Raw genomic sequence first — 13,333 nt, forward strand, 5'->3', positions numbered from 1 at the left:
CTTATCTGCCGTCTATTTCTATGTTTCTATTGTCTGATCTTTAGGGAAGGCCACTGGGACTTACACCCCAAAGTTGTTTATTGGGTTTGTATAATATACAGGAACATAAATGGCAAACTTTGTCTAGCTGCGGCGAAGAGTTTAATAGCGAATCACTGGAAAAGTACTTCAGGCATATGTACATTGTACAGGAAAAAACATTAGCAATACAGAGAGGATATTTTGGTAAATTTCAAGAGGTTTGTGGACCATTAACAGACTTTTGTAATAAGTAATAAACATTTTCCCATAATAAGATAATTGAAATGAAGGGATGGGAATGGGTGGGTGGGGTGGTATTTTTTGATATTTTATTAAATCATATAATGTATAAAATAATATATTGATGTTTTAAGGGTGGAAAGGGTGGTTAAATTTCATGATTTCCAGATAATATTATAGCAAATCAAGTGATGTTTTACAATTTAAATGTTATTTCCTATTACACTTGCTGTAAGTTATAAAAACAAATAAAAATTTATTAAAAAAAAAAAAAAAGAAGAAAAGTACTTCAGGCCCCTCTCATGTTGACTGGATTAACCGATTGGTGTCCTTGGGGAGAATGGAAATATCTGTGGCTAAAAGATTTTATTATTATGTATCTCAAAAATATACTTGGAAACTGTTGGGGGACAAATTAGATGCTCTTTAAGGTTTCTTGACTGTTATCTACTCATGCTTCCTCATGGGGGAATGTAGGGGTGTTTCCTTATTTGCACCTGAAGGTTAGGCCTCTCTGACATCATCAAGCATGAACCATTGTTTGCAAGAAATCATTCCAGCCTAAATCTAGTAAGAAGAGAAAGAAGAATACATCTTTGCTGTTTCTGCCTGATGCATTCTGGGTATGTACCAGAACTGTATTATATTCAAGGACATCCAGCTATGCCTACAAGCTCTGCCTATGTGAATTTTGGGGGAGTTATGGCTCATGTGCTTCTTATCTAACGAAGGCGCCTCTGTTTCACAGCCAGGCTATTCATCTAAATTATGTTTCTGGATTGGTCCGAAGAGGTCATCTGATAAGTTCCAAGTGAAATGTGCTAATTATAATTTAGTCTGTGCCAGGATGTGAGGGAACTCGCATCTTATCATAGGTTACTCTGCATTTTCTATAATAATTAAGACCTGAAAAGTTACCTCTTGTGACTCTCTGCCTGAGAGAGAGAGAAACCGGACTTTAAACAGATTTGGATTCCATCACTGCCAACCTAAGTTACAGCTTCTCCAGTTGCTGACGGACTGTTCCTAAACAGAAGGATCTCCATATCTGCTGAGCAGAGGAAAGATGTCTTCCAGTTCACCTGATTCTGTGCTACGGCCTAATTGGATGGTGAGGATAAGGAATTATATGTCTTTTCAGCTGGGTTAGAGAGGGAATCCTATTGTCTTTAGGATAAGGATTTGTAAAGCACCTGTGGTGATAAGCGATATATTTAATTTGCTGCTTATTAGGAATTATTATTATAAGGAATTATTTACAGTGTAAGAATTTGTTTTACTCATTTATCTAGCAAGTGTGGTGTGATAATTATGTAATGAGTTAAATGCATGTATTTGGATATTTTGTGAACAATAATTAGTTATTGCTGCTGGCTTATGAACTATATTTTTCTATTTTCATAATAAAAATATTTCATAACGATTGGGTCTCTGTTCTTAGTATAAACTGGCAAAATAACGAACCTTGGGTAAGGAGATTATGGTTTCCCTAGCATCTGACTAAAACAGGTACGTATTTGTTTATATTACTGATTAGTCATCCATAAATTTTTCTACAGGAAATAGGAGATGGGGGAGGGGGGGTTTTGCGACCAGAGTTGGAATGAGGGGTGGATCTCTGCTGTCTAGGGGGGTGGGGGTTTAGGGGAATTTTTTTGTTTAGTATATTGAGGGGGATGTCTGCTGTATTCTGGGAGATGTAATCCTGTAGCTGATATAGTTGTGTGGTTATATTTTTTATTCAAAAAAATTAATAAAAATCTAAATATATATAAAAAAAATTATAAACGGTGTCCCGATTGTAGGCGGCGGTAGGCGTTCTACCGCTGTCTAACCAGCCAATCAGGGACACACGTTAAAAAAAAAAAAACATCCCGAGGCAGGCTGCCTACATTTTGGGCATCTTTGTAAGCCTAGGGAGTGTGTAGGGCCGCCTAAGTTCGTCCCAAGGCTAGGCATTGGCGTGGTTTCACCCAGAAGTGGCCTTAGGCAAGCTTAGGCAGCCCTAGGCATCTCCATAGGGCTTCGATAGGCACCTGAAATGTAGGCCAGCAATATGCTGGCCTACGTTTCAAATAGACATGGCCGCTGAACTAATCACGGCAAGGGAATCTCCCTGCTGCGATCAGTTTAGGGGCAGGGACCTGTCCCCACGCTCATGAAGACTACCGGCAGGAGTGATGCCCAGTGCCTCCTTCTGGAACCCCAAAGCCGCTCCCCCCACCCCCGAATGTCTGTGGCAGGAAGAATGCCCAAATCCTCCTGTCACCAGCCCCCCAAGACATCCCCTGGCAGCAGGGATGCCCAGTCCCTCCTGTCGGAACCCCCCTCCCAAAGAACATCAGCAGGAGGGATGCCCAGTCCCTCCTGCTGTAACCCCCCCACAAACCCCCTCCAGACCCCAAAGTACCTTGTTTTAAGTGGGCCGGATGGATGCTTCCTCCGTCCATCTGTCAGGCCTACCTCCACTGAATGGCGGACCTGCCCCTTCCAGGTGCATCGTGGGATGCACCAGGGAGGGGCCTGAGGCCCTGACTGGCCCAGACGCTTAAGGCCACTCCCATAGGAGAGGCCTTAGGTACCTGGACCAACCGGAATCTTAGGTCTCTCTCCCAGTGCATTCTGGGATGCGCTGGGAGTGGCCTAAGATTCCAATTGGCCAGATCCCTTAGGCCACTCCTATATGCTTGGTCTTGAGTATGCTTAAATCTATATGCCCCAATATTCAGCCAGTAGAGGTCAGCATGTTTTAAAATGCTGATTGCCATCAGCTAAATTAACCAGTGATATTCAGTACCAGGTCATGTCCGGGCACCGGCTCCGAATATCAGTGGATATTTTTGGGTGACCTGGCCACCCTGAGCTTATGCGGCCCAGTCGATATTCAGCCACGTGGAGTTGGGTGGTCTGAGTGGGATATTCAGCGGTACTCTCAGCAATAATCACAATCCCTATTTTAATGGATAAAACTCTCTCTCTCACTCCTAGATATGCTTTAATTATAGCTCTTCCAATGTGCATTGTGTCTGTCTAAATCAGACAAGAGACTGAAAATAATGGAAATCATGCAGGGCTCAAAAGTGGTGGTAAGTACCTTGCAAGTAGCAGCTCTAACCAATCTCTACCTCTAGACTACCCATAACCTAGCTAATTTTGTATTGGCCAGTTAGAGCCCATACTCCATGGTACTACCTGGTTGTGCCACTAAATATTTGTTCAGCAGGATTTAACCAGGCAGGAACCTCTTCTGCCTTGTTTAAATGCCTTTGAATACTGACCCTAAAGAAATTAGAGAATTGTGTTATAAACTGTGCTTGTAATGTAATTTTGGCAATGTGATAACATCAGAGCCATGTACACTTCTCCCTCCGTATTCGGTGTGATAGGAGATTAACAGACCCGCAAATACAGAAAAACCGCAAATAACTTTTTCATATGTTATTCGCTGTTTTCTATTAAAAACCATTGTGAATATGGTGAAACCATGAATAACATGGTGGGAGACCTGGCCGGTTCCTGAAGGAGAGGCAAAACATGGTGAAAAAAGTACTGGGAGTCAGTGATTTTCTCTGTAAACGCTTGGAATCAGCGATTTCTCTATGCAAGCTGACGTAATTTGAGGGGAAGAGCCAGCAAGCTAAAAACCGCGAATAATCGAAACCCCGATTGCTGAAACTGCGAATACGGAGGGAGAAGTGTATTAAGATATCTTAAGGTGCATTACATGATGCTGTTCAATCACTTGATTCAAGTTCTTCAGATCACTTTAGAAAATGTTTGGTTTTTTTTAAATTCTTTATTCAGTTTTAACTCTTGCAACAAGTGTACAAAATTCAATCAAATAATTCGTACAAATCACTTGACATTCTAACAATTATTGTCAAATGCATATAAAAAAAGACCCCTCCCCCATCCATCCCATTCATCAGGAATAAACCCATTAAATCACATAACATACCTCCCCCATCCCTACATTAAATATAGTCCTATGTAATAAAAAGGTGTCCAAGGTGTCTAATCATTAGAATATGCAATCAATGGCCCCAAATCTTTTTGAAACTATTATAATTTCCTTGCTGTATAGCAAGCACTTTCTCCATTTTATAAATATGACAAACTGAATTCCACCAAAAGGTATAATTAAGTTTAGTATAGTCCTTCCAATTTCCAGTAATATGTTGAATGACAACCCCCGTCAGTATTAACAAAAGCTTATTGTTATTTGCTGAAATTTGACTCTTGAATCTCATAGACGTTCCAAATAAAATAGTATCATAGGATAGGGCAACATGATTTTCTAACATTGAATTAATTTGGGACCAAATTAACTTCCAAAAGGCATTGACAAAGGGACAGAAAAAAAGTAAATGATCTAGAGTCCCAGCATCTAAATTACAATGCCAGCATCTATTAGACCTAGAGCTATCCAACTTTTGTAAACAAACTGGGGTCCAAAAAGCTCTATGTAACAAAAAGAACCAAGTTTGCCTCATAGATGCTGACCTTGTACTTTTTAATCTCCAAGACCAAAGTCGTGGCCATTGAGAAGCAGAAATTTGGTGCTTGATCTCAAAGCTCCAAATATCCCTAAGACCAGTTTTTTTGTTTTTTATTCAAATATCCATACAACAATTTATACCACAGCGCGACTTGGTGACCCAAAAAATCTGCCTGAAAGCATAGGAATTCCAAACTATACTGAGTATTAAGATCTTTCCATTCAGGGAACCCCTCCTGAATAGCCTTCTTCAGCTGCAACCACTTAAAGCTTTGTGATTTATTTAATCCAAATTTATGTTGCAGCTGTGAAAAACTAAGCAGTGAACTATTAGAAACAACATCATTTAATGTCCGTATACCTGCAATAATCCAATGCTTCCAGACGATTTGAAAACCGCCAACTTTAATCTTGGAGTTTAGCCAAATGGATTGATTTAATAATTTAGAAATTGAATTTGGTGATAAATTACTAACATATTTTAAAGTTTTCCATGTATCAAGCAATATTCTATTGTCTTTATATTTCCTGGGCAATTTTATACTTATAAGATGAGACAAATGCAAAGGAAACAGGAGTCACCATTCTAAATATAACCAATCTGGTACATTCTCCATGAGCTCTGGGAGGATCCAATACATACCCTGTCTTAAAATATAGGCTTGATGATACCTATTTTGTATAAAAATTTGGAAAATTTACCCCTCCCTCCACAATTGTCTTTTGTAAAGATACTAAAGCGATTCTGGGTCTTTTACCCAACCAAACAAATTTAGTAAGAATACCATTTAACTTTTTGTAAAATGACCCCTGAAAAAAAAATTGGTATCATACTCATTTGATAACAAACCACAGGCAATATCATCATTTTAACCGTTTGAATTCTCCCCCACCAAGAAAGATGTAAAGGATTCCATTGCTCACACATTTCTGATGTTTTCTTTAATAAAAAATTTTCATTCTCCTTCACTGTGTCTTCTATTGTGTTCTTAATAGTAATACCTAAGTATTTTAACCCATCTTCCTTCCAAACAAAGGAAAATGAATCAAATAATCCTTTGGTACAGTGAACATTGAGCGGAAGAACTTCAGACTTACTCCAATTGATCTTATATCCAGAAAATTTTCCAAACTTCTCTATTAATTCAAGTAAACATGGAATGGTAATTTCTGGGTCCCTCAAATAAAGCAATATATCATCCGCATAAGCAGAAGGCTTATATTCCCAATTCGATTACGGAATTCCTCGTATCCCCTTTGCTTGATTAATGGCTATTAACAAGGGTTCAAGAACTACATCAAAGAGCAAAGGAGATAAAGGACAACCCTGTCTAACACCCCTGGGCAAGTTAAACCGTTCTGACAAATTATTATTAATACATAATCTTGCACCAGGAGAGCTATACAGTGTCTGAATCATTTGAATAAAACCAGAACCTATACCAAACCATTCTAAAGCCTGATACATAAAAGTCCATTCAACTTGATCAAAGGCTTTTTCTGCATCCAAGGAGATCAAAAATGTTTTAATATTTTGGTTAGTACCCCGATGGAAATATCCCCATGAGGTCTGGATAGGGATCCTATACTTACATCACAGTCTCGGATTGTGTCCATAGCTAGTAAGTCATTTCCATGGCGAAGCTGAAATTTTACCATTTCACCAGCAGCTCGGAGGGAGCTCAGTTCCTGCTCTTGCACTTCGCTGCATTCTTTGACCAGATCCTTTAAGAGCAAGGCATATTTGCTCATACGCTGGATTGGCTTCAACAAGTATGATGCAAGGTCCATCTTGTCCCCTAGTTCCAACTGTTTGAACTAAATGCAGAAATTTAGAAGACAATGCATTCACATCCTGAAACAGCATGACAAAGACTGCACCACTTATCTACAAATGGAGTTGGGTTTGATATACCTCCTTTCTGTTGTTAAGATCAAAGTGATTTATATATTATATACAGATACTTATTTTGCATCTGCAGCAATGGATGGTTAAGTGGCTTGATCAGGGTAACATGAAGCAGCAATGGGAATTGAACTTGTTGCCCCTGGTTCTTAGGCCATTGCACCAACCATCAGGCTACTCCTCCACTCCACTCCATTCTATTCTACTTTACTTTACATCAGGGGTGTCAAAGTCCCTCCTCGAGGGCCACAATCCAGTCGGGTTTTCAGGATTTCCCCAATGAATATGCATGAGATCTATTAGCATACAATGAACAGTGCATGCATATAGATCTCATGCATATTCTTTGGGGAAATCCTGAAAACCCAACTGGATTGCGGCCCTCGAGGAGGGACTTTGACACCCCTGCTTAACATAGAATGCTGAGATTGTGAGGTGATGTGCTTACTAGTTCCTTTAATATTTTAGAAACAGCTCTGCTGAACATGGATTCTTTCATAAATACATGTAAGCGGGAGTGCCATTTTACAAAGTTTCAGGTTTATTAGGTTTTTATATACCGCCTATCAAGGTTATCTAAGCGGTTTTACAATCAGGTACTTAAGCATTACACATAAAAAAGGAGCTGCATGAACATGATAGTTTCCAAGTGGAAGCATGTTTCCATACCTATTTGGGTTGGCCCAGGCACCTCAGGCACCACCTGTGGGCGGGGTTTGAGCCACCTGTGCCAATCAGGCCCTAAGGCCAGCCATTCAACGGATGGCTGGCCTGCTGGACGGACGGGCTTGGCACCCATCCTTCCGGCCAACGATTTAAAGGTATGGGGGGAACTGGGGGGGGGGGATCGAGGGACTTTGCTGTTTAGCAATAATATTCAGTCCACTAACTGGCTAAATAAGCATATAAAGTTAGGATAGCATAAGGTCTGTGATGGTGTAACCCAAAGAAGGGAAAGCATGGGGAAGCATTAGTAAAGAATATATGATATAGAACTGCTATACTTGAGTTCTACTGTATATTACCTTGAAGAATGCATTTCCATGGCTGCTCAGCAGCATATCCGATTTTGGCTTGTTTTTGCTGTATAAAGCATACATCCCAAACTGGTCTTTCTACAACAGAAAACAATAAAGATTTTGCAATATAATTCAATAAATCCATGTAACAGAGTTTATGTAGTCAATAAGAATCACTGGCATAGTAAAAGGGGGTAAGGGGAAACGCTTCGGGCACCAGCTCCTTTCATCTTCCCCGCCCCCACCATACCTTTTCAAATGTTTTGCCAGCCATAAGCTGCATCTCTTACCTGCTGCTCATGCCAGCCTCATACCTCTCTTTGACATCACTTCCTGTTCACGGGAACCAGGAAGTGACATGAGAGGGAAGGAAGAGACAGGCACAGACAGTGGGTAAGAAATGCTGATCACAATCAGTGAAGATTTTAAAAGCTACAGGGATGGAGTTGGGTGAGGCGAGAGGAAGGATGCACACTTGTGTTGATGTCTGAGGGGGGGGGGCAGGGCAAATGCAAGATTCCCTTGCTACACCACTGATAAGAATCATATTGATGTATTCCTATATTCCAGATATTAAGCCAGTTGTATGTATCCCTCTACAGCATACAGTGCTTCCTAATGTACACTGTATGAAGAGGAATGGAAGATTGTATAATGATATGCACCCTGGAATTATTTATTTACTATATTCTTCTAGACATGTGAATCTGAGTTTTAAAGCTCCCGAATGATATTGACATGCAACAAAATAGGCAAATTATTATAAAAACATAGGGGTCCTTTTACTAAGATGTACTAGCCGTTTTACCTAACGCATCCATTATATCCTAATATTTAGCGCACGCTAAAACAGCTAGCGTGCCTTAGTAAAAGGACTCCATATTTATTTACAAGCAGATAAAACAACCAAATGTAAAACAAATATGAGGTAGATCAGAAAGAAGCAATAGGCAGTTGCTTATCAATAATGAGTCAAAGTAAACACACAACTTAGGAGCATAAATTGGACCATCTGTTTATTACCAAATAGCTACAATCAAGCTTGTTTATTCAACCTAAGGAGAGGAGAATCTCTTGTTGGTGAACAGTTTGTAGGAAGGGCCTTGAAGTGCCAACAGCAGTGCAGAGATATGAAAAGGAGTTCAGTGATAACAGCTTTGAGCTAACAGGCTGTTATCAGTGACAGCTCAGATCTGATGAAGTGATCAGATAACTTCTGATCTCCAGAGAGGCCTTTAAATACACTCTGGTAGTAGCCCTATCTCTGGAGATAAGGTAGACACTTCACTGTGTTCTGGACATTCTAACCTTAGAAACCAAAAGAATGTCCATTTTACGTCACTGAAGATGCAGTCCTTGGAATTCAGGAAAGTTCCTGGACCTAGGCATCAGAGTGGCTGAGACAAGCTGACAATGAAGTCCTTACCTCTGCACAAGAAATTCAGGGCACAATGATTGTGCAATCATGATCCAAGTTTCCAAGTTTATTAAAAATTTGTTATACCACCTTATCAAAAATTTCAAGGTGGTTGTACAATAAAATCAAGAGGGGAACAAATTATAACAAAGAACACAACAGCATCAATTAAAACAACAGCCAACTAAGACCACAGAACATACTGAAATGAGTGGAAAAGGGAGAACTACAATATAAATAAAGAAAAGAGAGAAACAGGAAAATACAAAAGGGCCGGGTAACACGTAGTAGTCCAACTAAAGTGGGCTGAAATTAAGTTTATAAAATCCTTAAAAGGACAGTCAAACTTGGAATGCATCCTTAAAAAGGAATGTTTTAAGGAAGGATTTGAATTTCTCCATAGATGTTGGCTCTCTTAAGAGGTTAGGCACTGAATTCCAGAGGGAGGGAGCAACAACTGAAAAAATGGAAATTCTCCCTGTATTGATGTGTCTAAGTGATGGGACTAGCAATAAATTTTCATCTGAGGATTTAAGGGTGCGTGGTGAAGAGTATGGGATCAGATGTTTGTTGATAAATTCCAGCTGTCCTGTTTTTCTTTGTTTTAAATGTCAGCAGTAATGTTTTATAAGTAATACGGTTTCAATAGGAAGCCAATGGGCTTTAATCAAGAGGGGAGTGACATGATCGAATTTCTTGGCCTTAAATATGATTTTGACAGCAGTATTCTGGACTATCTGTAGACGTCTGATCTCTTTTTTTGTAATTCCATGGTATAAAGCATTACTGTAGTCCAGGCAAGAGATGACCAGAGAATGGATGAGAATATTTAAAGCAGAATTGTCAAGGAAGTTAGCGAGAGAACGGCTCATCCGGAGGCGGTGAAAACATTTTCGAACTACTGTGCTTATATGGTCATGAAAATTAAGAACATAAGAATTTGCCTCCGCTGGGTCAGACCAAGGGTCCATTGAGCCCAGCAGTCCGCTCCCTTGGCAGCCCATCAGGTCCATGACCTGTAAGTGATCTTTTGTCTAACCCTTGGATTCCTACTTCCTTATATCCTGAAACCCTCTTCTTCCCTCTTATCTTTGCCCTTTTTGCTCCTGTGTCCTCCTTTATGTAATGTAATGTAATGTAATTTATTTCTTATATACCGCTACATCCGGTAGCCCTCAATCCCCTTATCTTTCAGGAATTTATCTAGTCCCTCTTTGAAACCCCTTAGTGTAGTCTGTCCTATTACATCTTCCGGGAGCGCATTCCAGGTATCCACCACCCTCTGAGTGAAGAAGAATTTTCTGGCATTGGTTCCAAATCTGTCCCCTTTCAATTTCTCTGAGTGCCCTCTTGTTTTTGTAGTTCCTAGTACGCTGAAGAACCTGTTCCTCTCCACCCTCTCTATACCTTTCACAATCTTGTAAGTCGCTATCATGTCACCTCTGAGTCTCCGCTTCTCCAGGGTGAAGAGCCCCAGCCTCTCTAACCTCTCAGCGTATGAAAGGTTCTCCATACCCTTAATCATTCGTGTCGCTCTCCTCTGGACCCTTTCAAGTATCGCCATATCCTTCTTAAGGTATGGCAACAAATATTGGACACAGTACTCCAGGTGCAGGTGCACCATCGCCCGATACAGCGGTAGGATGACTTCCTTTGTTCTTGTTGCAATACCCTTCTTGATAATACCCAACATTCTGTTTGCTTTCTTCGAGGCTGCCGTGCATTGCGCCGTCGGTTTCATTGTTGTATTCACCAACACTCCCAAGTCCTTTTCAAGGTTACTTTCCCCCAGTACCAGCCCCCCCCCCCCCATTTTGTAGCTGAACATCGGGTTCTTTTTCCCTATATGCATGACCTTGCATTTCTCTATATTGAAGCTCATCTGCCATTTGTTCGGCCACTCCTCCAATGTTGTCAGGTCTCTTTGTAGTTCATCACATTCCCCTATAGTTTTAACCCTGCTACAGAGTTTAGTGTCATGTGCGAATTTTATAACTTCACACTTTGTCCCCGCTTCCAGGTCATTTATAAATACATTGAACAGCAGCGGCCCGAGCACAGGCCCCTGTGAGACACCGCTCGTTATCCTTCTCCAGCCCGAGTAGTGGCTCTTCACTGCAACCCTCTGCTTTCTGTCTGCCAACCAATGTTTAACCCATCTATGTACGTCCCCTTCCACCCCGTGGTTCCACAGTTTCCTAAGTAGCCGCTCATGAGGTACCTTGTCAAAGGCTTTTTGAAAGTTGAGATATATGATGTCTACGGGGTCCCCTTTGTCCATCTGGCTGTTTATCCCTTCAAAGAAGTGTAGTAAGTTTGTTTGGCATGATCTTCCTTTGCAGAAGCCATGCTAGCTCGTTTTCATTAGTCTATTTCTTTCTATATGCTCACAGATACTGTCTTTTATCAGTGCTTCTACCATCTTGCCCGGCACTGAAGTCAAACTCACTAGTCTGTAGTTTCCTGGATCCCCTTTCGAGCCCTTTTTGAAGATAGGTGTGGCATTTGCTATTTTCCAATCCTCCGGGATCACCCCTGTTTTCAAGGACAGGTTGCAAACTTTTTGGAGTGTCTCTGCTATTTCGGTTTTCAGTTCCTTTAGTACCCTTGGGTGGATCCCGTCTGGGCCTGGGGATTTGTCGATTTTCAACCTTTCTATCTGTCGGAGGACTTCTTGGAGGCTTACCTCTAACGTCGACAGCTTTTCCTCTGGGTCTTCTTTTAAGAATTCTTCGGTTTCCAGTATATTGGATGAGTCCTCGCTTGTGAAAACTGATGAGAAGAACATGTTTAATCTGTCAGCCAGCTCCTCTTCCCCCCCTTATCGCTCCTTTGATGTCTCCATCGTCCAACGGTCCCACTTCTTCCCTCGCCGGTTGCTTCCCTTTAATATATCTGAAGAAGGATTTGAAATTTCCTGCTTCTTTGGCCAGTCTCTCTTTGTATTCTCTTTTCGCTTTCCTGACCACTCGGTGACATGCTTTCTGATGTTCCCTGTGCTCTTTCCAGTTTTCCTAGGTTTTGTCCCTTTTCCACTTCCGGAATGATTGTTTCTTGCCCCCTATCGCATCCTTCACTGCATTGTTTATCCGCACCGGGTCTTTTGTTTGATTCTTTTTGCACCCTTTTCTGAATCTGGGGATGTACAGGGTTTGTGCTTCCTGTACCGTGTCCCTGAATAGGGACCAAGCTTGCTCCACGGTCTTTGTTTTTCCCAAGCCTTTCCTGAGTTTCCTTCTCACCATTGCTCTCATAGTGTCATAGTTCCCCTTCCTGAAGTTGAGCATTAACGCTGTGGTTCTCTTCCCTTTTGATGCTCCTACTTGTAGTTTGTACTGGATCATGTTGTGATCACTGTTTCCTAATGGTACTATTACTTCCACTTCCTTTGCAGGTCCCCCCAGCCCATTGAGTAGTAGGTTGAGAGTTGCATTCCCTCTCGTTGGTTCCTTGACGAGCTGGTCCATGAAGCAGTCCCGTACAGTCTCTAGGAATTCCATTTCCCTTGCATTTTTTGAGCTTCCAATACTCCAGTCTATCCCGGGGTAGTTAAAGTCCCCCATTACCGTGACAATTCCGTTCTTGCATTCTCGCCTTAGTTCTGCTTCCAGTTCTTTGTCTTTTGCCTCTGTTTGTCCAGGTGGACGATAGTACAGTCCCAATTTTATGTCAGTTCCATTTCCTCCTGGTAACTTAACCCATAATGATTCTAATCCATCCGTCTCTGTTGCCGTATCCACTTTGGTCGAGTGAATGGTGTCCTTTATATACAGTACTATTCCTCCACCCTTCTTTTGTGCCCTGTCTCTTCGATAGAGTTTGTACCCTGGCAGTACTATGTCTCACTTGTTTTCCTCGTTCCACCAAGTTTCCGTGATTCCGATGACATCCAGGGCCTCTTTTGTGGCTGTGATTTCTAGTTCTCCCATTTTGTTCTTTAGGCTCCTTGCATTTGCTTACAAGCAATTTAGGTCCCAGTTACTTCCTTTCTCTGTTATGTTCTTCCTGTCGTCCCCTTTTTGAGTTGCCAGACCCTGAGTTCTGTTCATTTCTTCCTCCTTTTTTGTCACATCTTTTTCTTCCCCAACTCGTTTCCTCAATTCCGCCTGTTCCTCCAGTCCTTGCTGATTTCCCTTGCCTTTGTTCACCAACTTCTCTTGTTCCCTGAACTCCTGTTGTTTGCCTTTGGTTTCTTTCCAACATTTTTCCTGCCCAGTATCTTCTTTGGATAC

General features: G+C 41.3%; 1 protein-coding gene across 1 annotated transcript in view; it reads right to left on the reverse strand.

Moving 5' to 3' along the window:
* PLEKHG4 (pleckstrin homology and RhoGEF domain containing G4) overlaps window positions 1-13,333 on the reverse strand; it is a 517,593-nt gene that overhangs the window by 109,434 nt on the left and 394,826 nt on the right. Inside the window, 2 exon segments of the mRNA XM_033942931.1 lie at window positions 6,353-6,577; window positions 7,691-7,780. Coding sequence (XP_033798822.1) covers window positions 6,353-6,577; window positions 7,691-7,780 — 315 coding nt within the window.

The sequence above is a fragment of the Geotrypetes seraphini genome, chromosome 4 (assembly GCF_902459505.1).
Source record: "Geotrypetes seraphini chromosome 4, aGeoSer1.1, whole genome shotgun sequence".
In the NCBI taxonomy this organism is placed as follows: Eukaryota; Metazoa; Chordata; class Amphibia; order Gymnophiona; family Dermophiidae; genus Geotrypetes; species Geotrypetes seraphini.